This window comes from Miniopterus natalensis, chromosome 10 (genome assembly GCF_054644295.1).
Source record: "Miniopterus natalensis isolate mMinNat1 chromosome 10, mMinNat1.hap1, whole genome shotgun sequence".
NCBI lineage: Eukaryota > Metazoa > Chordata > Mammalia > Chiroptera > Miniopteridae > Miniopterus > Miniopterus natalensis.
This window is the reverse complement of record NC_142090.1, coordinates 51,012,763-51,040,756: the sequence shown is the minus strand read 5'-3', so window position 1 is coordinate 51,040,756 and position 27,994 is coordinate 51,012,763. Positions and strand designations below refer to the sequence as shown.

Genomic DNA, 27,994 nt, shown 5'->3' with positions numbered 1-27,994 from the left:
TCGGGGTAGCTTGAATATGGGAACTAAAAGCAAGTGGGCAAATAGAATATGTTGCTTTTAGAACGAACGGGAATATTTGATCTGGAAGTAATGTATCTCAATACCTCAAGTTAAAAATTACGAAAGTATCTCAGTTACATATGCAAAAATATGGAAGAAGAGTGATATTGAAAGATGTGCAGCTCCTGCAAATTGTAAACCAAATACTGCAGGAATGTATTGGAAAAATGAAGTCATGATTTCCCTCTGCACCCCTGGAGAAATTTATTGCTGATTTCAGCTGCTAATATATTACCTTGTTTAGTTTAGGTTAGTTACTTTATTTTAGTAGTTTATGATACTTACCAGAAGATGATAGATATTTTTGTCAACTATACTTGAACATTTTTATTAACTACACATTTTTGTTTATTTTTATGGTTTCAGAATAATCCTTAGTATATTTTCACGATTGAAAAGTCACTAAATGATTTTAAGTGGTTATATTATTCCATACATAGATTTGCCCTTGAGAAGATCAATACGAATGAGACCTAAAGTGGACATGTGTTCATTGTTTATCTTATGTGTATATTAATCTTTAATCACAAGTCGTAGGGAATTATTAGTTATTTTTTAAACAATACTCATGTGGCAGGAACTGTTCTATGTATTTTTTATGGTAACTCATTGGGTCTTAACAACAATCCTGTGAGGTAGATAATATTGATATACTTAATTTTACAAATAAATAAACAGAGACTTCTAGTAACCTTCTTAAGGGAGGGCACAGGATGGGAGCACTGCCTTTTTCATTAATGAGTCTAGATTTAAGCACAAAATTATGTGGTTAAAGCCTAAAGAAAAGTACAAGGTAATTTTATTAACCGTATCTTGAAACCTGATATATTTAAATAACATTCCAAAATATTAGAATTCTTAGAAATTATAAGATAAATATCAGGTTATGAAAACAAAGAGAAATGCTATTTCTAAAATCTAAATTTATTATTAATTTTTAAAGAAGAATGTTGTGTTTTGTTAGGGGAATTCTCTTAGGGAATTTGCTGTATTTTGAAGAACCTCATGCATTCTCCTTCATCCTCATACCTAACATGTCAGTCATCCAAATACTTATGCAATCTCTAGAAACACTTTTCCAAAGTGGTTTAGAACCATCAGACAGAAAAATCAAGAGGTCTCTCATTTTAGGTTTGTATTTCAAAGTTTCTTTTGTTTAAAGAACATTATTTTTTAATGCTTAAATCATGTACACAATGTCAGAATGAGTGCCGCATCATTTCCTAGTGACTCTGTTGTTTCCAGTGCTGGTTTTTTTGTTGTGTTTTGTTTTGTTACAGAAAAGAAACCTGCTGTTAGGCAAAGCTCAAATGCGAGCATTATGTAGCTGTTTTGCATTAATCCAGTTAGATGTTTTGACAGAAGTAAGTAGTAGATGATAGGAGCTGCAATTCAATTACAGCATGTTCTGATTTACAGGCAAAATTTCAAATGTTGACACAGGAGCAGAATTTGTTTATGAAAGTGAGGGAGTTTGACGTTTTAGGAATAAAGTTGTGAGCTAGTGGAAGATGAAAGGAAAATGTGTGCTGATTATGGACACTATGTGAAAAGTTAGCAACTGAATAAGGTAGTCATATGTTTCCATAAAATCACATATCTCCTTACTTAAGAATTAGATATAAATGTCATGATTACATTAAGGATTCTTGAGTCCATTTTCTTCCAGAAAGCTTTTCCAATTTGTGTATATTTTAAAATGCTGTCTTTGGCCCTAGCCAGTTTGGCTCAGTGGTTAGAGTGTCGGCCCTCGGACTGAAGGGTCGCAGGTTCAGTTTCAGCCAAGGGCACATACCTCAGTTGCAGGCTTGATTCTGGCCCTGGTCAAGGAAAGTTCCCAGGGCAATCAATGAATGTGTCTCTCTCACATCAGTGTTTCTCTCTCTCCCTTTCTTCCACTCTCTCTGAGAAGCAATGGAAAAAATATCCTCGGGTGAGGATTTAAAAAAATAAAATTTATATAAATATATATTTTTATTGTTCAAAATATTACAAATGTTCCTTTTTCTCCCCATTAACTCCTTCTACTCCCTACACCATTGTCTGTGTCTTTGGGTTGTGCATATATGCATATAAATTCTTTGGTTAATCTCTCCTCCCCACCCCCTTCCTTCCCTCTGAGATTCATCAGTCTGATTCATGCTTCCATGTCACAGAATCTATTCTGTTCATCAGTTTATTAAGTTCTTTAGATTCCACATATGAGTGAGATCATGTGATGTTTGTTTTCTCTGCCTGGCTTATTTCACTTAGCATAATATTCTCTAGGTCCATCCATACTGTCCCAAAGGATAAAAGATCCTTCTTCTTTATAGCTGCCTAGTATTCCATGGTGTAAATGTCCCACAGCTTTTTTATCCACTCGTCTACTGATGGGCACTTGGGCTGTTTCCAGATCTTAGCTATTGTAAACTGCCCTGCTATGAACATAGGGGTGCATATATTCTTTCTGAGTAGTGTTTCAGGATTCTTAGGATATATTCCTGATGTGTCTCTCTCACATCAATGTTTCTCTCTCTCCCTCTCTCTTCCACTCTCTCTGAAAAGCAATGGAAAACATATCCTCACGTGAGGATTTAAAAAAAATAAAAATCCTGTCTTTGATTAGTCATTAGAAAGAAATAACTAAAATATAATTCTTTATAATATCTTTGCTATTAGTTGTAAGAGAGAACTTTTTATTGTTGGTGGTGGTGTTTTAATCCTCACTGTAGGATATGTTTTCACTGATTTTGGAGATAGAGGAAGGGGAAGATAGAGAGAGAGAGAAACACTCATTGATCAGTTGCTTCCCATCTGTGCCCCAACTTGGGATTGAACCCGCAACCTTTTGGTGCACAGACGATGCTCCAACCAGTTGAACCTCGTGGCTGGGGCTGAGAACTTTTTTTCCAAAATAAGCTCTCCCCTTTGCCTCGACTGTAGTCAGTAAACAACAGTTTTAGGAATAACAATCTCTAAATGAGGAGTGAGGACCCACAGCCACATAGGAGCTGGGGAAGGGTGATCTTGACCTGGCGACAACATTAGTAAGGCTCACCTCTGGTTAAGTGACTACTTCCCACTCTGCTCAGACAGCTCTGCCTCTTGGATGTACCCATTAAATTGCACAAGGATTGCACATAACCTTTGAAACTACTAGTTACAAGTTATGTAAGACTTATAAATCTGCTTCTTCCTCTTTGGAAAGGACAATCATATTTTACTTGCCAAAATGTTAAGCACCAAATGAAATGCACATGTAAAGCGCTTATATGTGGCAATTGTTATTATCATCCTGTTCCAATGTTTTTCTACCAACTCTCACATTTCTTCAAGCCTTCATTCCCGGATAGTGAAGATAGAGCTGTCTTCTCCCCCAGAAGAGATTTGCACTGCCCAGTAGTTCAGATGTAGTCTCTCTCTGATGAGGATACTGGGCTGCCTGCCAGCGGCCCCTCTGTAAGGTCAGAGGCTTCCTCCCCTTGGGTCCTCTTGCCTGAAACCCACCTACAGCTCGTGCAGATGACCTCTGGCCCTTCTCTTGCCCCCTGTGGGAACTGGGATTTGGATGCAAATAGATCTCACTCTGGTTTCTACTGCCTTTTGTCTCTGACCAGAGGTCTGGTATTTTTTGGTTAGTATCTCTGAAACTGTAGGCGGCTCACTCCTTAGCCTGCACGTAGGATGAAATCTCAGCCACTTCCTGGCTCTTGACCTGACAGTTTAACACCAGCTAATGTCAGAGTGGGGGTTTCAATATGAAACTGTACTGTGTCTGCAAGAAAGACACAATTTGAATTGTTTATTTTCCTATGAGCTTTAAATTTCAGTTTTTCTTCTAAACTATGCCTACTGGTTTTCTTAGTTTAGGAACTTTTCTGCATATGATAATGAGCACAGTTGTAAGTTGTTGCACAATTTAAATTTAAAAGTTATTTTTATACCCTTCCAAAACAGACCCTCTTTTTGCCAGTGCTCAAGTAAAATAAAAGATATTTGTCATGACACTGCAGTTTTGTAACAAATGAATTCCAGGAAAGTAATTTCATTTCACATCTTATGAAATAGTCATCCATTTAGATTTCAGGGATATTTTATGTTGATTCATATCTGATTTATGTCAACAAATAAGATATCGTAGTTTATACCCTTGCTACTTAAAGTGGGGTCTGGCCAAGCAGCACTGGCAGCACCTGGCAGCTAGTTAGAAATGCAGAATTCAAACTCCACCCCAGATCTAAGGATCCGGAATCTGCAGTTAGCAAGTCTCCCAAGTGATTCCTCAGCACTGAGAAAACCTGAGAATCAGGGTACATTACGAAGGCACATTGTGCAAAGTGCAGTGGGCGTCTGTCTGGGGCTTGTTATAACTAATCATGCTTATTAATGATTTAGATTTTAAGATCTTGGTACTTCATAGAATGATTAGTACTGTGGATGTTTATGAATGTTTTTTATTTTTTCACCATTTGCTCTTTGGAGGGTGATATAAAAAAACAAAACAAAAAAAGACAGGGAGAAGGAGTAAAATTAAGTTCATTAAAAAAATTGAAGTTCCCTTTCTTTTATATACTTTTTTAAGGTAAAGGTGAGTGTGGGTGTTTTTAAAAATTATCTTCATTTAAATTACACACAGAAGAAATTGTAGGCTGTGAAGAGAAGGCTGAAGTAAAGGACAAATTTAGAGATTATATAACAGGACAAGTAATCAAGGTTATTTAGTTTAAAAAACAAGAGATTGCCAGAGAATAACTTAATTGCTTTGCAAGTATAAGGAAAGTTAATAGAAGGCGTTGACAAGCATGATAAGTATTTTTCCATTAATTATAAGGTGTACTAAAAATGGCTTTTGATACTTAAAAATTAGTTGCATTTGTAGTTTCAGAAATAACAAAGTAATACATAAGGCAAAGCAGAGGGAATATTTTTAAAACTGAGCTATTGGTTTTAAAAATATAAAAGTTATTGACATTTACTGGAGCTTGAAGGACTAGGTAAAGACTCCATGCCCTAAAATACAAATATATGCCATTACTTATTGAGTAAAACTTTTCAAAGTACATTTATTCATTTAATTTTGAGTAAAGGCAAAGAGATTGGCTAGGGCTGACCTGAACTGTAATCTTGTAGGGTTGCTCACAGTTATTTTAATTAAATTAAACTATCATATTTACTATTAATTATTTATCAGGTTTAAATTAAAAAGAAATTAAAACATAAAGTGGTAGTATACTAGGGTAGTTATTAGTAAATGCATAGACTTTATCCTTAATTTTTTATAGCAGAATCCCACATTTCAGCACATTCTTAAGGGACTAAAAAAGCATTTTAAGAATTTTAACCTGTACCCGAGGCCGCCTGGGCATTCCACTTGCTTCTGAGTTTTCAAATTCCGGAGGGAGATGAACTTTTTTAAGTTGCGTTCAAGGGCACTGCCTATCCTTGCCGCTGCACTGTCCCTCTTGTGCCCCAGTCCTCTCTGCCGGTTTTGCTCCTGGGTGTTGGGAAGAGCTAGATACGCAGTGGCAGCTTGTTCCCAAGAGCTGGGGGGATGAGGCCCTGGAATGCCCCGTCCCACCAAGGCCTGAGGCAGGATCCCCTTTACCAGCAGCTCCACCTTCCTGGGCAGCTCCTTGGGTGAGGCCTGCAGGCAGGGCGGCCGCCACCTCCGCCCTCGGGTGCAGCAACCTGTGCAGCCCCAGGCTCTCCTTCTGTGGTGTGTCAGGTGTTTGGGTTAGAAGGAGAGCTCTGACCCTTGTTTGCTGTGTGACTCTTAAGCCTCATTTCCTCAACTGGATAATGGAAACCATATTAATACTAAAATCATAAGCTTGGTGAAGGTTAATTGAATTAATACATGTAAAGTGCTTAGCTTGTCACAATTGTGATTCTCAATATACGTTGGCTAATATTTTTATTATTAATATTAAAAAGTAAGAAGTTGATAAATTAATAGAAAGAGTAATGGGATAAAAAATTGTAGAAATGGCCTTGGCGAGTGTGGCTCAGTTGGTTGAGTATAGGCCCATGCACCAAGAGGTCTCTGGTCCTATTCAGGTCAGGACACATGCCCAAGTTTCAAGGCTCGATCCCCAGTAGGCGTTGTGCAGGAGGCAGCTGATCGATATTTCTCTCTCTCTCCCCCTCTCCTTTCCTCTGTCTCTAAAAATAAAAAACAAACATATTTTTTAAAAATCTAGAAATGTAGCTCAAATCTTAATTGATTACAAGGAGTGGATCATGAACCAATAATTATTCAATAACAGGTTAAGTTGGCTATTTAAAAAAAACACACACAGCTTAATCTGATTGTCACCTCACACTATTGGGGGAAATAAATTCCAACATGACTAAATACCAAAATGTAAACTATACAAGCAAAACAAGCAAATATAAGTAAAGACTGTAAATGAGTATTTATCTGATTGGTAGATGGTTTTCTAAGCAGAAAATTATTTTAAGAAATCATGAGGAATAGGTTAAAATAAGATGCTAATCAACAAAATGGAAAAATAGGGCTTAAAACTCATAAGATTATATGAAAATTAATAGTGTGTGAGAAAAATTTTACTTCTTAGCCATGAAAGAAATTCAAGTAATTAAATATTGAATTATTCTTTTTGCTTATAATTTAGCAATAAAAGTATTAAGTGCTTATGATAATGAAGTAAGATTGTTACACATATATTGAAAATTGACTCGATATTTCTGGGAAGTAATTTGGCAATAGACAAAGAACCTTAAAATCATTCTTAACTGGGAATATGAACATATGTGTATGGCTAAGCGTTACCAGCTATTTTCTCTGGGTTTTAGGATAACAATTTTGTTTCTTTTAACATTTTCTAGTTTACAAATAGCCTATGAAAAATAGAAAAATCAACAACAAAAGTATTTTTAATAGGAATGAAAGTTAACAAAGATTTAGAAGATCACTTTATTTTTCCTGCATTGCCCTCTGGTGTCCAAAATGTAGATAGCTTCTCATACCATAATTTGAAATTTTACTTGCTTGATATGCAAAGTTGCATTAAGTTTATTTAACTCAGGTAATTTAATCATTTTATATAATTTTAATTTGTTATCTAAATTAATTGTAGTTAAATTATGTAAAGAAGTTCAATCATATTTTGTAATTTAAAAAAATACTCTGTTTCAAAGCAGGCCGGTCTGGATTAGAGTTCTTGTTTTTGCTGATCAGCTGCACAGCTTGAGCTCACGCTTTTGCACGATATTCCTTTTACATGCAAAAAAGAGAGAGAGGAGATCATTAGAACATGTTCTAAGGAATACTTTTGATATAGAACAATTTTTTAAAAACCAAGGAAGTATAAATTATGTTCATTTTGCCCATTAAAGATTGTTTTATAACAAAGTACCCTAAAGTAAGTCTTCCTTTATAGGAGCTTAGAATGTCGAGGTAAGTGGGACAACCAAGTGTAGAGGAGAGGAGAAAGAGTATTGGGGGCAGAAGGAACAGGATGTGTGAAAGAGGGAAATGAAAGGCTATGCAAATGCAAGAGCAGAGATGCAGAGTACCTCATGATTTCTAACCAAATGCTCTCATTACCCCCCCTCACAGAGATTTCGCTCAGCACTTCTACTTGGTTGGATTTTGGGGAATCAAGAAGGGAATAGGTGTGATGTTAGCTTGAATTTCTGACTCTATAGGGTTAAAAATATATTTTTAAAAGAAGTAATAATAGATGACAAAAGCAGGGCTTAATAAATCTATTTTCACTCACCATATACTATTTTAAAGTTTTACACTGCTGTGTTATTAAACCTTTGCCCTACAGTTTTGATATATATGTGGTTTGTTTATTAAATATGTGATTTATAAAATAAAATCTAGGCACATGTTACTGAAGACTACAATTTCAGTATTTTCTGTTCTAAAAGCAGATGAATATCAGATGTCTGTGAAATATATATTTATCTAATTTAGACTTTTAAAATTTATCATCCCTTTCATTAGGAGAATAAGATTTGCCATAGGGACTTATACTTTGTAAGTTATTCCTTTCTTGCATAATGTATGAGTTTTGTTATGAATATAATTGTAATATTTCTGATATACACCACTGAATTTGTATTTAATGAATTGAATTTATATTTAATCAGTTTGTGTTAGTGCCTTAATGAGATGTTTCACTTTTCTTTGTTAAAAGCAGGTCAAGGCCAATCAAAAGACTCCCGATCAATACATTATTCAATGCTCATTTTCTGTGTAACATAATTTTATCATGATTCATGATTTAACTAAATCAGTTAATAGCATTTTCCATAACCGTATCTAATAATTCTCTAAGGTTAGATGTTTTGGTATTAATATATTGGCAAATTATTTTATTTTTACTTTCTAACATGGAAAGTCTCACATTGTTTTTTAAAATAATTTTTATTTATTTATTTCTTTAATTGACTTTCAGAGAGAGAGAGAGACATTGATATGAGAGAGAGCCATTGATTGGTTGCCTCCTGCATGCCCCCCAGGGTTCGAGCCTACAACCTAGGTATGTGCCTTTAGCTGGAATCGGACCTGGGACCCTTCAGTTCGTAGGCCTACGCTCTAACCACTGAGCCAAACCTGCTAGGGCAAGTTCTGATTTTTTGATATCTCCATTTGCATATCTCACTTGTATTGAAAACTCACCCTCACTAGCATTCTGTGCTTCTCTCCCCTTTCCTCAAGTCCTCTAGTTACTCCTCCAGTCCTCCAGCTATTCAAATGCTATGTCAGAACCTGACAGTCACTCAAGATACCCCTGTCTTACTCAACCACATACCCAATCTACCACCACATCATATTGACTCTTCCTCCAAAATATATCTGGAATCCCTTCTCTTCTGACCATTTCCACAAACAACAAAGCCATTTTATATGTTCAGCTTGGTTACCTCAATAGCCTTGAAATTATTTCCCCTCCTTTAAAGTTTGTTCACCTTAAATCCATTTCCCAAACAACAGCTAAAGTGATCTCTTAAAATTCTAGATTATATTACTTTGTGTTTGGCTTGAAATCTTTCTATAACTTTTCATTTGATAGAAAATAAAATCCCAGTTCTTCAGCATTTCCATTACACCTTGCATGCTCTAGCTCCTTCCTCCTTCCATGAACTCATTTTATGTCATTTGTCTTCATATGTAACCGAGCTTAACTCTTTTTCTTTATGTTTCCCTAAAAGGCTCCCCCACCCCCCACCAGGGCCTTTTTGCATGTTGTTCTATTTGCCTGGAATGTTCTTCCTCCATAGTCTTCAGTGAATCATTTTTCTGGAATCACAGGAGAATTTTTCCCCTGACTGCTCACAATTCAAGTCAGAACACATTCCCCTGATATTCTCTCCTAGAGCATAATATTTCTTTTTCAGAAATAATCGTAATTTATTATAATATGTCCAGAGGTGGTGTGGAAATAGTTAAAATCTCAGACTCTTTGGCCCCAGTGCTAGTCTGAATTCTGACTCTCACTTATTTGCCATGTGACTATGGACAAATTATTTAATTTTTCTATGCTTAAGTTTCTTCAGTAATCTTGTAGGGCATTCGCCAAGAGGCATGATTAATATTTATAGAGTACATAGTAAATGCGGCACATAGTAAAAACTGTATAAGTGTTTACAGACATCATGCCCAGTTTACATAATGTCTGAAGGCACAAAACTATCACCTGCCATAATTCTTGACATACAAGAGACTGCTAGTAAATGTCTGCTTAATGGATTGTTGATGAGTGCAGTGCACCTTATAATTAGGCTTCAGTGATCTTCAGAGGAAAAAGAATGATGCCTTATATTTATAAGAATATATAATCACTTATAAAATTTGTGTTTTGGCTTGCTATCCACCTATTAAAATCATTTGGTTATGCTTTTGGTCTGAGAATATCTTCAAGCTTTTACCTGGCCAGCCCCCTGTCTTCTAGCAAGTACGGTTTTATTATTCTCGTTTTGCAGATATGACAGTCTAAACCCCAGGAGCCTGAGGGACCTATACAGGTAGCAAAGTTAATAAATGATAGGATGACCCTACTCATCTCAGCATCCTAGATCTTATTGCAGTGCTCCTATTGCTCCTATCTTTTTTTGGAAATATCCAATGAACTATGTGAATACTTTTTATACGGTTGGTAAAACTGGTTATCATTCTTAGATTTTCAATTTGGAGCACGTTTGGTTGGAGTTTATCTTCTCTCCTCTTATCGCCTCTGTTGATCAGGGACACATCACTTAAAGCAGTGAGGCTCCATAGTGACCTCTTGCCTTTTGCTTGCCTCCCAGATTTCACTGAATTCTGTATAGAACCTCTAGAGTGATAGCTCTAAAAGGCCACCAGGTGCTCTGGACGCTTTCAGATTGCTTTCCTGTTTTAACCACCATAGGAAGACTCTACTCTCAAATTTCAGAATTATTAAACTGCTGCTCCTTTAACACAGTGTATTATTTTTCCATCTAACTTTTCCTTATGGGACTCAAGTAAAATACTCAGTTTATCTATGTACCCTGCACAAGCATATCATATTATTTCTGGATTCTGAATACATTTCATTATCTGTTGTAGATTTTTTGTTTGTTTGTTTGTTTTTTGTCTAAATGCTCATGAAATGTGAGAGCTGGAAGGGACCGCATACAATTCAAATCCCAAATTTATACTCAGGGAAACCAGGTTACAGGAGGTAACAGGCTCAGAGTTACAGTATGAGTTGGGGACTTAGATGAAAATTACTACTTGATCCTTAGTGTACTTTTGTTTACCAATCTATTTCATTTTTTTTAATAAAAGGAGAAAGCAATGCATTGGGTTTGAGAAGTATAAACAATATAATTAAATGAAAATTACACGGTTGACTTTAATGTTCTTTGTTACATATTTACTATTTTATCTTTTTCAGTTTAACAGCAATGCCCAGGATGTAAGCTGTTTTCAGCACCTTGTACAAGCAAATGTAAGAAACAAGAAAGTACTGAAAGATGCCGTGAATAATATCACAGCAAAAGGAATTACAGATTATAAGAAGGGCTTTAGCTTTGCTTTTGAACAGCTGCTTAATGTAAGTAGCAAAACCATCCCCTTTTCTCTTTCATTACCAAAGTGCAGTATCTGAATTTCAATATCCTGATAGTTAATACTTTCTAGGGTTAGATAACAGTGCTGTTTTCATCTGTTTAGAAAGCAGATGTATGTGTCCAAGCAGTAGAAATCTTTGAACTCCTTTTATCTTTAAATCCAAATTCAAAAGGCATACAAAATGCATATTTTCCTTTTAGATCTTTTCTTCTATCGTATTTTCATAAATATTCCAAAAACATATTTATAAGGTAATAATTTAATTTTTCTTAAGCACTTAAAACTTGGCATATTTAGAATATAATTTCTTTTTTCTTGTATCAATTACTACAGTATTTATCTGGAAACTTGTGCTTCGAATCATCAAATGGTTGCTGGAAATATTTTAAATATCTAGTTTGGGTATTTAAATTGTTCCTTAATGTACAGAAAGCTCCAAATGGTAGACAGTAAGTTGAATAGGAAGATGATTCCCAGAGCAGAAATTCCTTCCTCAGGGAAGATCCCCCTGAACAAATCACACACCCATGTCTACAGTTAGACTGTTAGACTCTGACATGCCTACTGCCTGACACATATTATAGCAGGTCTCTTAATCTGGACTATATTTTGAAATGGCCGTGTCATCTTTTTCGGTCTGAGCTAGTTGAGTGCAGGAGCCATCATTCAGTTTTGTATCTCTCAAGAGGCAGTATTTTTCCCTGTGTTTGAGAGTGTGGACCTAGCTGCTCTGTACCTTGTTTCTTCACTTACACAATGGACGTCACCATCACACGTACATCTGAGGGTTGTGGACAGGATTGTTTACAGAATGTGACACACAGAAACCTCATGTGTATGTAAGCTGCTGGGCTGGTGTTGGAGTCAAGATAATGATTACTATAATTAATGACTAGCACATGGCTGGTACAGAATCAGCTCATAATTCCCATCGTTTTTGCTAAATCACTGAATAAGCCCGTGCATTTGGTCTTTTCTGCAAATTTGACTTTGTTGTTCCCTAAGTGAATTTTCCAAAGAGTTTTTGAGATGTCTGATCAGTTGGTTCATTCGCTTGTTCATTCAGCCAACATTTATTGAGTGCTTTACAATTCCCTGTCACAGTGCTAGAGCTGGAATTATAGAAATAACCAAGACCGTCTGCTCTTGAGCAGCTGCAGCACACACTAAACCAGTATCCCCAGTACAGTGCATCAGGGCCATTACCGGGCATTCAGAGTGTTTCTGGAGCAGCATGGAGGAGGGACTCAGCTTACCCAAAGGAGGTCAGGAAAGTGCGGCATTTCCTTGAAAACAGGGTTTTGAGGGATGAGTGGAATCTAGGTAGGTGTTTGAGAGAGGAGGAAATCATTTCAGATCAAAGAACTGCATGGACAAAGGCACGGAAGTGTGCCAGGCTACATAAAACATTGCAGGAATATCAGGCAGCCTGGCATGTCTGGGACACAACAATTTAGGGGAGTAATGGAAATGAAAAGACCATGAGTTATCGGTTAATGGAGAGCAAAAGAATGTATGAAAATGATGCACTCTAACTAGTGTCCGAGGTTAAGCTACTGTGGAAATCCTGGCGTTGGGACAGTTAGTGAAGAGATGTTAAGGAGTGACATGGCGACTGGATGGGGGAAGAGGTTGCTGAGGGGGAAGAGGGATTTGGGTGACTCTAGGTTCTCCGAACTAGAATACTAAGTAGAGGACGGCACAGAGATCTAGGTAGAGAGAATTGGAGGGTAGAAAGAGCTCAGCTTCAATTACGTTGAGTTTGAGGTGTGATACGTATTAGATGCCACTAGGTAAGCAAGTAGGGAGACAGAAAAGCAAAGCAGTTCAGCACTGCAGTTTTCAAGGGAAGTTAGCTTTGATAAACATGCATGTTTATTAAATGATGTATATTCATTAATAAAAATAATGAAAACTTAGAACTGTGAAGTTCAAGTGTAATTGACCATTAAATTCAGATATATTCTTTCTGTAGACAAGGAATATAATTTTTTAAAATGAGAATTACTTTTCTCTTGAGTCAATAATCGAGTTTTCTAGATCTTGGCAGTTTAATTGTTCTTAGTGTTGTTAATTTGGCTGACTTTCTTCCCTCCTACTCAGGTTTCAGTTGTGAACTGCTGAGGTGTCTCAAGCCTAATGTACTATTTCAGAGGCAGTCTCGTTAGAGAGACCACAGGTTCATTACTAGTTGCTGATAAAATATCATTTTACTCCTATTGGCCTCTAGTACTGCCTTTACCACGATTGTAAAGGATTTTTAATATGTCTCCGTTATTCCTGGAGTAAATCTCCAATGTTCTGCTTTCCACACATCTGTTATGGATTGCCCTCCTTCTAAAGTAATGTTCCGGAATGTCAGGGCCTGGCCTGTACGAAGCTGAAGCACACCGTCACCCGTTTCAGACACTTCTCGACCTCTTACTCTCATGCAGTGCCATGCCCTGTGTTTTGCATGTCCTTGCAAGGTTTACCTTTAAGATCACTGAAGCGAGTATCAAGTAGAATTAGACATATCATTTTCCCCATAGTAAACCTTAAATTATGATTTGAATTTTTCTTAAGGCAGTGTTTCATAAAATATTAATATATTGAGAGGCAATTTTCAAAAATTTTTTATTGAGTGCATATATGATAGATGCAGCTCTGTGTGCTGGCCATGCAGGGATACAACAAAGCAGGTTATGAAATAACATATTAAAGTAAATTAAAAACTCTAATTGTAATTTCGTTGAAATACTCAAGTTCTTTCTTTTACTTAATTCGTTGAAAGCCAGTACGTTACAACTGCTGTGATTGTGTGACTCTTTAAAGAATTGCAAATCCATCCAGAAGTTGCTGTGATGTACTTTGCTTTATCAAAAGTCCTGAGAAGGCTACTCCTAGGAAAAATCATGCTGAAAACAAAACATTTTATTTCCACTTTTGTGTGCCCTAATATCTGTCTCTCCTGGGAAAGGTTATTATTATTTTATTTATACGAGTATACAAGTGATCAGCAGGACCCAGTGTGCTAACTTACATTGTTATTTGTGTTCGGTGATAAATACCTCTACGACTTTAAGGAAACTAAGTCCTATTTTAGCAACTTTATTTATTGTATCACTTTTATGAGACAGTCTTTTAGGTACATATTATTTTGCCCATTTTTAATATGCAGATAAAAAGACAAATCATCAGGGAAATTAATTTTAGTTAAGGGATTTCAACACCTTTCACAAAAATATTTTCATAATAAATATGTAATTTTTTATACAGTCAAATTTTCAGACAGTTAACATCAAAGATAAGAACCATGTTTGAATGGGACAAATTGTATTAGTCAATATTTGTGTTTTTACAATGTTTGGGTAAAAGTTTTAACTGCCCATTTCTAATGGCCTAGTCAATGAGGTATTATATGGAACAGGATCTTTTCATCAATAAAGCAAAATGCTATCTTTATTAGCCTTTACAACAGGAAATGGGGTTTATCTTATTTAAAAAGTAAGAACACGGGCCTCCAATAAGCTTAAACACTACAGTAGAATTAATGACTTAAAAACATATCTTAGTAATTTAAAGGCCAGGGCTGTGCTATCCAATATGGTAGCCACAATCATGTGTGCTGTTGAGCATTGGAAATGTTTCTGGTCTGGACTGAGATTTGAAGACTTTATGAAAGAAAAAAATGTCTCTTAAGAATTTTTATATTGATTTCATATTTAATTTGGTAACATTTTGGGTGTCTGGGTTAAAAAAATATATTGTTAGAATTAATTTCAGGTATTCTTACCTTTTTTAAAAAATATATCTTTATTGATTTCAAAGAGAGAAAAAGAGAGGGAGAGAGAGAGTTGAAACATCAATGGTGAGAGAGTCGCCATTGATCGGCTGCCTCCTGCACACCCCCGATTAGGGATCGAGCCCACAACCTGGGCATGTGCCCCGACAGGGAATCGAACCGAGATCTCCTGGATCCTAGGTCGATGCTCAACCGCTGAGCCATGCCCAGCTGGGCACTTCTTACTTTTTTTAACATGGCTGTTGGGAAGCTAAAATTACAAATTAGGTTTATATTATATTCCCATTGACAGCACTGGGCTGGCAAGGTGGGGGTTGACATTTTGAAAGAAGCTGAGTATTCATAAATTAGTGTAATTTTTAATTCTCAACACTTAAATGCAAAAACACATTTCACAACAGTAAAAGGCTGCCATTATCATTTCAGACCTCAAAGAAGCTCAGATTTCTAGCGGTCATGTGGTGCTCATACACTGTTCTCCCACGTTCCACTCTTTTGGGACCTTGAAGAAAGTGTAAGAGAGGATTGACTATAGGAACTGAGTCTTTCAGGGTTAGAATATGTGTGGCAAGTCAAGAGAGAATAGGAGAGGATATTCTGGGAATAGGTATGGACATTTACAAAGATATGAAAGAGCATAGGTGTTAGGGGTCATCTAGGAGTTTACAGTTTGGGAAATATAAAATGAATAAAGTAGGATGAAGGAGGGAAGAGAGGAAAAATGTTTGTAAATGGATTGAAAATATATGTGAATGGGTATGCACAATTTTTATTAATATTGTCTGTGGTATAAATATTAGGGGTGTAAAATCAATAGCATAGCCATTAATTAATTTAAAATCTATTAATTAACCACTGAGAGGTTATTATGTTCTAGGCAGGTATCTAGGCAAGGAAACAACACTGAACAAAAACAGACAAAACTTCATGCCCTCATGGTACTTACATTCACTTATGCAAAGCCAATGATAAGCAAGCAAATAAAATATGCATTCATAAATGAGTATAAAATGCTGTGAAGAAAAATACAGCCTGGGAGGGAGACTGCAATTTAAAATATAACTTTTTGAGAAAGTTCTCATTGATAAGGTGACATTTGATCAAAGACCTGAAGAAAGTTGAGACCTATGGATGTGGGGGGGGGGGGGGGGGCTGTGCTGACCTAGGAACCAGCTCTTAGAATATACATATTGGGCATATATTTTACTCATTACTTGCAGCCTGTTCATGCTCTTTCATATGCTTTATATTTTCTACCTTTTATTATGAATGATATACATATATTTTTTACAGTATAATGTTTCCAGAGCTAACTGCAATAAGATTATCATGCTGTTCACGGACGGAGGAGAAGAGAGAGCCCAGGAGATATTTGCCAAATACAACAAAGACAGAAAAGTGAGTACAATTTTATTGTATTTTTATTTTATCTTTTGAATCCTCACCCAAGGATATGTTCTTTAATTGATTTTTAGAGAGAGAGAGAGACATCAGTGTGAGAGAGAAACATCAATCGGTTGCCTCCCGTAAGTACCCTGACAGAGGACCAAACCCACAACCTAGATATGTGCCCTGACGGGGAATTGAACCTTCAACCTCTTGGAATATGGGAAGATGCTCCAGCCAACTGAGCTACCTGGCCAGGACTGTAGTATTTTAATTTTCGTATTAATTTAGGTGGTTTTTAAAAATAGATAGTGGGGGAGAATTTTTGATAAAAAGCACTAGTGTGCTGATTATAGATGAAAATAGATGATGGCAGTTATACAGGTCATGGATTATAAACCAAGGGCTGAGTCAGAGAAACATTAAATATAATATTTTAATGAGATTCAGAAGTATCTTATGAAAAGTTTACTAATAAAATATTTTTTACCAATAGAATCCTATTCTTCTGCATAAATTCTATATAAGAAAATGCTATAGGAAGAGAGAAACCAGAAGAGAATGGAAATACAGGTACAATTTAGGGTTCTTTAGGATACATTTATGATATTATTTAATTATTAAAGATTAGTATAGTAATGGTAAAATTTCCTATAGACAAAAGATTATATCCACAGACATTATTTTGTAGATCTACAAAAAGTAACTTACAACAAAAACTGCATCCTCGTTTGAAAACCAGTTCCTTTCAAGAAAAAGATTTTAGTAAAATCTTTCTATAGGTATACTACTTCAACAGCAAAAATGTGAAGATGAGTGTCAAGGTTGGAATATATCTGTTTCAGTGTTTGTTTGACTGCAGAGGACAGTACTGCAGAGGGAGCTGTTTTCAAGGTTCACACATGTAGCCGAACCAGCTGATATTGGGGAAAATATCAACTGAAATTATATTTTCTAACAGTCACACTATCAGCCTATTTTAATTTTCTGACTGACTCTCCATAGTTCATAAGAGAACAATGATTGTCATCTTGGTTTCCTAAACTGTGAAGGATGCACCAAAAAATAGTAATGACAAGTTATAAGCTACTTCTTTTGTTTCAAAAATTCCAACAGAATCTACACATTAATCCACAAGAAGACACTGCAGAGTAAAATGCAGATTTGCTTTGCTTTCCATTGGAGTTTTTATTTAGAGAGGTGCATCTCATTAACTATAACTCTCTGAATGGATTGTTTTATATGCACTTGAGGAATTAAAGAGAGAGAGATATTAATTAATAGATTTTAGATAGTTTTATAGGCAAAATATTGTTAATAAGAATTAATGAAAATTTTTATAAAACTTTGAAATGCCCTTAGATGCTTTTTATCTTACATGTGATCTGAATATGCTCAAATAATTGAAAACATACACACATATAACTTTAGATTAATGACAAACCTTTTTAATACTCAACTCCTTGAATACTGCATATGCTGTATGTCATATGACATAAGCTTATTGCGAGAGTTAGCATGTTTTTTCTAAACACCTGGTTATTTTAATGGCGTAGAGAAGCCATTCCTTTTTAGAAAGTTGATAAATGGACTGAAATGTTGAGTGTGAATACTTTCAAATGATAACTTGATTTTATGTGTATTTCTTTAAAAGAAATGATCAGAATTAAAAGTAATGGGAAGATACATTCATCTAAGATAGAATGGACATTACTTACCTTACTTAGTAACTTCTACTCATTGTTCTGAATAAATTCAGGGCAATATCATCACCTAGAGGATGACTCTGACTGTCCCCTCCCCTTTCAGGCTTGTTTGGATACCTGTGCTCTGATTCCACAGCACGTTGTATGGAGTCGACTGTCCCCCACACTGTCCTCTACCCATGGGAACTGCCCTCTGCCCCTTCCCCAGATTACAGTCCTACAAGACGGGGCCCGCATCTTGTTCAGCGTTGAACTCTAGGCACCCGTCCGCACAGATTCCAGGATAGTTCTTAATATGTGACAATAAATAAATGGTGACTAACAAAAGTTGGAATTATGATTTCTGTTCATGAGACTAGTTCATAATTATAAAACAATGTGGGGCAAGGAATATTTAGCTTATTCAGATATTCTAAATAATATAACGTAACCGCATTAAAAGAATTCAAATAAATTTAACCCCAAATTCAACTGTATCTCAAAATTATTCTTCTTCTTATATTTTTTCAGAGATTTTTTAGCATCTTGTAGTTAGTCATAATTTTAACTATACTTTGTTAATTTATGATAAAGTATATGAGCCCTATTGATTATATCATTTTTAATGGATCTAAGTTTAGATAAATCATCTTTTTCTTTATTATGATATCCAAACCACTCACCAGGAAACCTTGCTCACCTCTGGATATTTTTCTTCATAAAGGGAGAGATTCTTAAATGAATATGCAACGAATTTTATATCCTCTATCAGAATTTGTGCCTAAGATATATCTTATATTTAAGGAGTACACAATGTTAAAACAAATTTGAATAGAAAATGTAAATGTATAAAAAGAGGAGTAATAAGTAATTTTCATCTAAGCTTGTAAATTTCTTCCCTCTTCCACAACTGTTTGCATCCAGGATTAACACAGTAACATGTCTTGGGGGCCCAGCATAAATTTTGGGTTTTTTTTCCTTCCTCCTTCCCCCAAATACAAGGGTGTTACACCCTAAGGAAAGCAATTGTATTCTACCCTCTGATTTTACAAATTGTTCAATTGATTGAATAAATGAAGAATTTACTGGTTTAAAGCCATTTTTCTATGTGTATCCTCAAAATTTCTAGCCTAAATATTATGATCTTGAGGCATTGCTTCTCTGTCCCTCCACCTTTTACAGGAACTCAATTTTTTAAACCACAATTACTTTTGTAAAACTGATGAATCTCAAACTCAACCGTCCTGCTGTTTTTGTGTTAAAATATTGTATGCTGGACTTTCGGGACACACGCTTCTCTTAAAGGCACACACCCTTTGTTAATGCCAAGGCAACTTTGAAAGTTTAGTAGTTAGCCCTTAGTTTCTATGATTTTTTTAAAAATGTTATTTTTATTTCACATAAAAATTAAGAAATCCTTGGAATTAGATGCCCTGTTTCTGTGATTCTTATTTTAGTGACAATAGCAAAGTTCTGTGATACACACACTTAAACATATGTGCATACCTACATATACAGACATAGCCACACATATTTATATCCATTGAAACTGAGCAGCACCTCTGTCCATTGTCTCTCCAGGAACAAGAGACCATGAGATCTTTTATAATAAAGTAATATGAATAATAACCAACAGATGGTTGAGAGCAAGTGACAGATGAGGAAGTGAAAATCTGAGTATAAACTACTTTTTCTAAAATCTTTGAAAATTTGCTAAGAAATACTGGGGGGACAGTAAGGTAGTCAGCTTGAGTTCAAGTTGTGTATATATACACACGTGTGTGTGTATATATTTATTTTTTATTTTATTATTTTTTAAAATATATCTTTTATTGATTTCAGAGAGAGGAAAGGAGAAGGAGAGAGAGAGAGAGAGAGAGAGAGAGTGAGAGAGAAACATCAATGATGAGAGAGTCATTGATCGAGCCTGCAACCAGGCATGTGCCCTGACCGGGAATCGAACCCCGATTGCCTGGATCCTAGGCTGGCACTCAACCGCTGAGCCACACCCTGCCGGGCTGTATTTATTTTTTAAAGATGGAGGAGCTAATGAATTACATGTTATAAGTTGGTGATGGGATACACAGACAGAACGCTTCATGATCCAAAACCAAGACAGGATGATAGGTGGAGATCTAGGAAAGAGGCGGGATGGAGAGAGACACAGATCAGAGATTTCTGAAGTGGGCAAGTGAGCATTATATTTCCAGAAACACTGCTGTCCCACATTTAAAATGCATTCTGCTTTCAAGTTCAATAGCTCCCTTATTTTCTAACAGGGGAAAACTTGGTTAAACAAACACACCCTGGCATTTCCATGTTCTGTATCCACTAACAGTGAGAATAGATGAAGGCAGACAAACACTTTAATTCAGTCTACTTTTGAATGTATTTGCATTTTGTCCAGACAGCAAGTACATAATTAATTATGTCAAGGACATATGTGTGCATATAGCATATGTATGTATATAATAAAAATAGTATGTATGTGTATGAGAGGTTTTTTTTCACCATCTTCACATATAGCTTGTGGATGAGTTGAGAAATCTTTTCCAACTTCCTCTCTTTATTCTAATGTCCCAGCTTTCCACACACACACTGATCCTGTCTGAGGCATTTGCAGCCCACAGACACTGACAGGAAGGATAATTGTCTATCTCTGTCATCTAAGGATATGTATGACAGACCAATTCCATACCTGCTCAATTAATATTTGTTACATAATAAACTTACCAACTTAGCATTTCACTAGCCACTTGATCTTTCAAATGACCAATGTATAAAAATGAAATTCAGTAGATTTAGATAGATACAAATTTTCAATACTCTTAAAAAGTCTATATTTGATTATAACTTCATTTTAAATGTGCTCTTTAAAAAAGAAGTTCACTTGTAGCTTAAAATTATCAAAATTATAAAGTCACAAAGAAAGTTTGATGAGCTTTTTTTAAAAAAGTCTGAATCCTACTTTTCCCTCAAGCCTCTTGCTTGGCATTAATATGACTGCTGAATGCTTCATTTGCGCTCATTTTTCATCTAGACAACATCAGAAATCATTCAGAGCACCCAGGTAGGTGTGATGAGGTGCATCCGGAGAACTGATGAATGAAGCTGCAGATATACAGCACAATTTAATGAGGCCAAAAAGTTTTGAGAATTAGAACAAAATGTTCGAGTTCTTTTGCGAAATGTATTACTCTTGGGAATGAATCGACCTGATTATAGATAGGTACAGCTTTAAAACCGAATCCATGTTAATCTCCCCACACAGCTGTTTCAAATTAAAATGAATCACTTTCTAATCTTTACCTGCAGCAGTGCCATTCCTTAGGGCTCACCCGTGTGTACGAGACGTCCTTAAAAATGGTGCCAAAAGTAAAATGAACTCTATCATAGAGTCCAAACAAATGAATAAAGAAAAGTAAAACCAGACACACAGTTGAAAGATCATTTCCAGGCCTAGCGAAATTAAGATAGTGGCTTTTCTGTAGAATAGCAAAAGGTTCAGTTAGCATTACACACGCAAACTTGTCTAGCCAGCTAGAAAACAGTTCTCTGATTCTTAGCTTAATTCTCAGAATTAATTTTAAAAAATTAAAGGGATTCAAAATTAATTAAAAAAATTTCAAAATAACTAGTAAACAAATGAGAACAAGAGAAAGAAAGCATATGATAGATGGGGAATAAGTTTCACAATGAATGCATAACTAGAAAGTTATAATCATCTGACAATAGATACATTATTTTTTAAATTTAAAAAAAACATCAGCAAAATCTTTCCTATTTTTTCTGTGAAATCCAAAATAGAGGTATATAAACTATTGCCTACAAAACTTTAAAGCAAATCACAAATGGCTGACTCTGTGTGTGTGTTTTAGATAGTAACAGTGAAAATTGTCTGATTTTCAGCAGATGGTAGGGAAAATTATTCATGGAAAATAATTCATTGCCTTCTCTACTGTCTCTCTCTGGCTTCTTCATCAGGCAAGAATAAAGCCTTTGGAATGAATGTTCATACATGTCAATGGGGGGCATTCAAGACCTGTAAAATTATTTGATACTATTTAACGAATGCACTGCTTCTAAAAAGTTTCATTACAGATATTTTGACACTTTCAACAGTTTCCAAAAGATTTTTAGCTTTAGGACAGAAACTATACCTTGTTGATAAAAATCAAATGTATTATTTATACCGTGGTTACTGTATAGCTGAAAACACCAATTACAGGGTAACATTTGGCCCTACCAATGCAGAGATTATCAAAGGCAGGCTTTGTGCATGTGTGTGTGCCTGTGCCCTCCTCTTTGACAGATTTACTTACGTTTGTTTCTCTTTGAATGAAATTAATGTTGACAATTACCTAAACTAAGGAAAATCTTATCAGATATTTTTTCTTCAGGTTTTAGTAATATTACTTTCCTGCATTTTATAATCTTTAATATCTAAAACAAATCTATTAAAAAATGATGTTAAGTATCAATTAAGCACAAAGTGTACAATATGACATAAACCTTAGAGTACAGAAAATGCTCTTGAAGTAATTTCTAGGTAGAGTTGTACCACCTGCAATTGAGTTAGGCCATTGTTTGTGTTAAAACATTATTCCGGGCCCGGCCGGGCGTCGCTCAGCGGTTGAGCATCAACTTAGGATCCAGGAGCTCGAGGTTTGGTTCCCGGTCGGGGCACATGCCCGGGCTGCGGGCTCGATCCCCAGCAGGGGCCGTGCAGGAGGCAGCCGATCAATGACTCTCCCATCATTGCTGTTTCTGTCTCTCTCTTCCTCTCCCTTCCTCTCTCTGAAATCAATAAAAATACATATATACAAAAACAAAAAAACACAAAGAAACCCAAAAACATTATTCCGGGGGAAGGCACTCTGTTCTGCTTTTTCTGTGGCTGCCTTCTTCGCAGGTTAAGAGCTGCTGACAGTGTATCTCTGCAGAGGTGTCTTCCTCACTCAGTCTTTCCAGGGCAGCCCCCTTTCCCCCAGAAGCCCTCTTATCATTACCTATGCCAGCACCCTTTTTTCTTTTTGTTTTCTTTCTTCCAGATTACCATTTTTTAATTTTACTAATGTTTCATCCACTCTTTAATGTGAACTCTCCTCTGTTATAAGCTCCATGAAAATAGGGTCTGTGTTAGTCTGTAAACCAATCATTGGACCCTCAGAGCCTAGGACAGTGCTTGATACACAGTAGTTGCTAAATGTTGACTCATATATCAAATATATCAGTGAATAGGCACCTGAGGTAAACTAAAAGAAAATCATAAATGTCAGGAAAAACTTTACCATCATTCTTCTTTTAATAGGAAATCATTTAAAACAATGTTTTTGTCCTGTGGTTGGAATATGGAGTAAAATTGATGTTCATTCTTACGCATCATCTTATAAGTAGGCAGAGTTTAGTTTGTATCAAAAATGATTGTATCCGTGGCACTTTTCCTTTTACCCTAATCAGTCCAACACATAGTTTTTCATGAAGATTCTCATTGTTAGTGTCAGTAAAGTACTTGGCATTACCCAAGAATAACATCTGAAATAAATCACCATATTTTTTTCTGATAGCTCAGCTGGCAGTAGTCTTTGCAGAGAGACAATTGCTGGGAAATGTAATGTGCTCATAGCTTTATTCTTTCTTTATCAAATACTATAAATGAAGGCAGAGGGAGGGGGACCTCAAAATGCCTTCCTTATAATCTGATAATGTGATGGTGAATCATAACTGTTGTTAATAAATTAAAAATACCAACATAATCCCAAGGCATGTATCTGTGTTATGCACCCACATGTAAGACATGTGAGAGAAATATCAGCTTGTTTTTTTAAGATCATGTATGTACAACCTAGATGACTATTGCATTTGGTGGTGTGTGTTTTTAGATTGTTTTGTATTGTTTACTTAAACAAATCCAACAAACATCGATTAAATTCTTTCTTCTGCCAGACCCTTGGAAATTCCTTATGAACATATCTCATATGGACAAAATGACATTTAGATAATATTAGACTGTTTTCTTTAGGCTTATTGCTACATGCAATAGAGTAAGCCAAAGTTGTTCCTCTAGAAAGGTTTTACTTTGAGTAATTTTAAGTTCTTTTTGAAGCATGAAAGGTGAATGTCCCACTAATTCTGATAGTTTGACTACAGAAGACATTTGTAGTCCTCAGTGTCATCGTTGCCATAATCATTACAATCTTCGTTATCATAGCTAACATTTATAGAGCTTATATTTTCCGTATAATATAAATGCTTTACATGTATCATTTCACTTTCAACTGGATTAATCATATGATAAAAGTATTTTTATTATTATCATCATCGTCCCCATTTTGGAAATAAGAAAACCAAAATTTGAGAAGTTAAGCAACTTGTTGAATAGTCTTACAGCTATTCAGTGACAGAGTCAAGAATTCAAGTGATCTACAGTCCAAATTTCATACTCTTAGGTGGAATGTGCCGGGCTGGCCGTCTGTCTCTGTCTTCTCCTGGGCTGCCCTGTGACTATGCCAATCATCATTTGGCCACCCAGGAACCTTCCTTCTGGCTGGATAACAGGATTTTACCACTAGGGGACATGCTCCTCAAAGCTTTACAGGCTAAGATGGATTAAACTAAGCTGTCAAAACTTTGCAGGCTGCAAGTACCTTTCAGATCATTGGGCCTTGTAAAAAAACATTAAGTGTGAAAGATTAATTTAGACATTTATTTCATAATACTATAAAACTAGAGATATGGGTTATTCAGATGCTCTGGATTCTGGTATCTTTGTGAGTTATGGAAACCACTCCAGAATTTTCTCCTTAAATCCTCAGTCCAATCTTGTATTTGTATAGGCTTAAAGCCAAAAGTTTTAGTACACATAGTAAATTAATAAAATCCATTTCTGACATTTTTCTAATATGTTTCGATAGCTGAAGTTTTTATTTTAGTTTTATTGGCTTTCTTTCTTCATAGTCTCATTTCCATTAGTCCTTGGAGATTTGCCTATTGCAAATTAAACTTGAACTCTGGGTAACTGATAATTATTGAGGTGACAGTTTCCAGTAACTGTGTTCTGCTGGGAAACGAGAAATTTCTATGGCTTTCTAAAATAGGTTGACCCTGTGGCTTTGGAAAAATCTTAATTGACGACAAGTATTTTAGTCTTCAACAAACAAAACAAAATAAAAAAGAGATTAGCAGAAATCTAGAACTGTAGGATAAAGTTATAAATAATTTGTGTATTATAAGGAACAAATTGTAATATATTTAAAATAAAATGTGCTGTTAATTGAAAGTTTTCTCTAATCAAATAGGGCAGACTGAATGTATCAGCTTTATATTATTGGAATTATAATTTCTTTGTTCAGAGAAAAAAATGATTTTTGAAACAACTGAAGGCCAAATTATGCAAGTTTGAGGCTAATAAGGACTAATTTTTAATTGTTTTAAGTTTAATTTTATTAAAAATACTCTCAAATTACTATTGCTTCTATAAATATGCTTATACAACTAAGTGTGAGTCAAGAGCTCTGAGAAATTTTTTATTCTCTAGGAAAATGCAGTACATGAATGGTATGTGAATTAAGTATATTTTATTTTGCCTTCAAATGTTGGTTTAATTCCATTCAGCAAGTCTGAATAACATAAAGATCAAGAATTTACCGTGATATAATGAAACTGCCCAAATTAAAAAATGCAAGACAGCTCGGAGCCCAGTTGTGGCTCTGCTCCATTATAATGAATTGATTTATATGCCAGAGAACATGACATATGTCTTAGATCCTTCTGGTAAGAAGTTGAGTCCACTCATTTGGCTATGGGCTTTTTTCACTTAAATATTTATTTCCATTTATTTATAAGGCACTACAATAGATAAAATGATGCAATCTTGAAACCATTTTAACCTAATCCAATGTTTATTCAACACTCCCTTCCCATATTATTTCTGTTAAAGATGTTTATCTCCAGCTTTATCACAATATCTTCAAAGACATCTTTGACTGTATATGTCTCATACATGAACATTTTGAAACAGAAGTGAACATTTTGAAACATGAGCCTATGGAAAATCACACAGATTAGTTGAGGAACATTGAGTAAATTTTCTAGGATTATTTCACTTAGAACAGAAAGTTTCCAGTATGCATTTGTTCCATGAATCTAGTGTTGTGATTATAAACGTCCTATGAAGCATAAGTAAAGGAATTTTTCTTTTCAAAAGTTGACTTTGTCTTGATGTAGTTGTTTTAACTTAATTTGTTTAATTTAAACTTTAGATAAAATATATAAGCTCAAATAATTTGAGTTATTTGATATGTCATTTTACTTGTTTTTATGTAAGTCCATCCGAATACACTAATAAGAAAAGAGCTGTAAAAATACACACCATCGAGAATATAGTTTACCTTGATTTTTAAATTGTGCATCTTCCAAGGAATCGCTTTATCTTTCCTTTACCCAAGATTATTGCTAAACAGACTGTAAATTTAAAGAAGTGGAAAACATGAGAAGCAGTTATCTCCGTAGATTTAGGTATCTGGAATTTTAGAGTTAGTTCACTTTTCCACAGGGGGGCAGTAATATAATATGGAATAGGAGGAATACCATTTACAAGTAGAAAGTTAGTATGTAAAAAAAAATTTTTTTAATTTCACAAATTCATCATGTACATGCACTATAAAATGTGTATTGCACATGTTTGTGAAATCAATGAAGTTAAAATCCTTATTTCGTAACAACCTAATATGTGTAAAGCAAAGGCAAATTAAACATAGTTATAGCATCTGGGATTGAAATAATTTTTCTATTGACTTTTTTTCATTGTCATATAAGGAATGTAAATTTTGCATAATTCTTAGTAAACTTTTTCGCAACCAAATGTGTGTATTTAAAATTATTTCAGAAAATTCTAAGATAATCTGAAATCATTAAATATATATGTCTGGTTACTGTGTGTATGTGTATGTGTATGTGGGTGTTTCTGTGTCTGTATCCATCCAGAGAAAAATAAGAATCTTAGATATATTAGAAAGATTTTGTATATATTGTGATGGCAATGCAGTTGCAGAAATTATAAAAAGAAGGTTACATTTATAATTCTTGAGATTTTATTAACCATCAGGAATCCAGAAAATTTCAGGGGAAAAACGTATCTTTAAAAATGTTGACAGTAAGTAAACTGTGATTGAAAAGTAAAAATATGCTTTTAATAAAGATCAAAAATTTTTAAAATAAACATATTGACAGTAAGGCAAATAAAAATTTAGAAAAGGGTACATATTATACATTTGTTATATAGGGATGATTCAATCAGTTAATGTTATGTTTGAATAGCCAAGGACCTATGCAAAAAATGAACGAAGATAGAGGTGGAAAAAATGAATGTGCTTTAAAATTTTATGAAATTATAACTGACAGAATGTATACTTCCACACCCAGCCCTGATCCTAAAGTCCTTAATTTGGACTTCTGATGGCTCGGTAAAGAAAAGTAACAAGCTTTTGCTTTAAATTTTGTTTGTTTGTTTTAACTAGTATGTTTTTTGCCTGATTTAAGTGTTTATTTGGACGATTTGATGAGTAACTTCAGTCAAAATAATGACGCGGTATCTTAGTTGTAGCCTCTGTGTTATTAGAAATGCTCGCCCGGAAGGAACATATTAGTCGTATTCCTTTATTTCTCTTTATTGAAAAGCATTTTATGGAAAACATTTTACTACAATATTGTTGTGGGAACAGGAACAGCTAGAGAAAGCAATGCTTTAAGTTGAAAACTGGAGACTTGGTTTCACGTGTTAATTATGAAGGTGATCCCCAAGTGCTTTCCAGAGCATCTGGATTTTTTCCCTGCCCTGAATTCATGTGACAATTGTTTAGGGTATGGCAGTTAAATTGAATTATCAGTAGGGTGGCCAACCTGTTTATAAAAGTATTTCCATTTAGGAGTAAGTTCAGCTGTATAAGCAGTAACACTCCACTGAAGTATATAGACAGCCTAAAAAATGATCCAATTGAAGAATTTAAGAAAATGAAACTATTGGAG

The 27,994-nt window shown here is 35.1% G+C and overlaps 1 protein-coding gene across 2 annotated transcripts in view; it reads left to right on the top strand.

Moving 5' to 3' along the window:
• CACNA2D1 (calcium voltage-gated channel auxiliary subunit alpha2delta 1) overlaps nucleotides 1-27,994 on the top strand; it is a 451,150-nt gene that overhangs the window by 352,521 nt on the left and 70,635 nt on the right. For both annotated transcript variants that reach the window (XM_087821121.1, XM_087821120.1), the window contains exons 11-12: nucleotides 10,938-11,096; nucleotides 16,191-16,295. In XM_087821121.1, coding sequence (XP_087677247.1) covers nucleotides 10,938-11,096; nucleotides 16,191-16,295 — 264 coding nt within the window. The remainder of the gene's footprint in view (nucleotides 1-10,937; nucleotides 11,097-16,190; nucleotides 16,296-27,994) is intronic.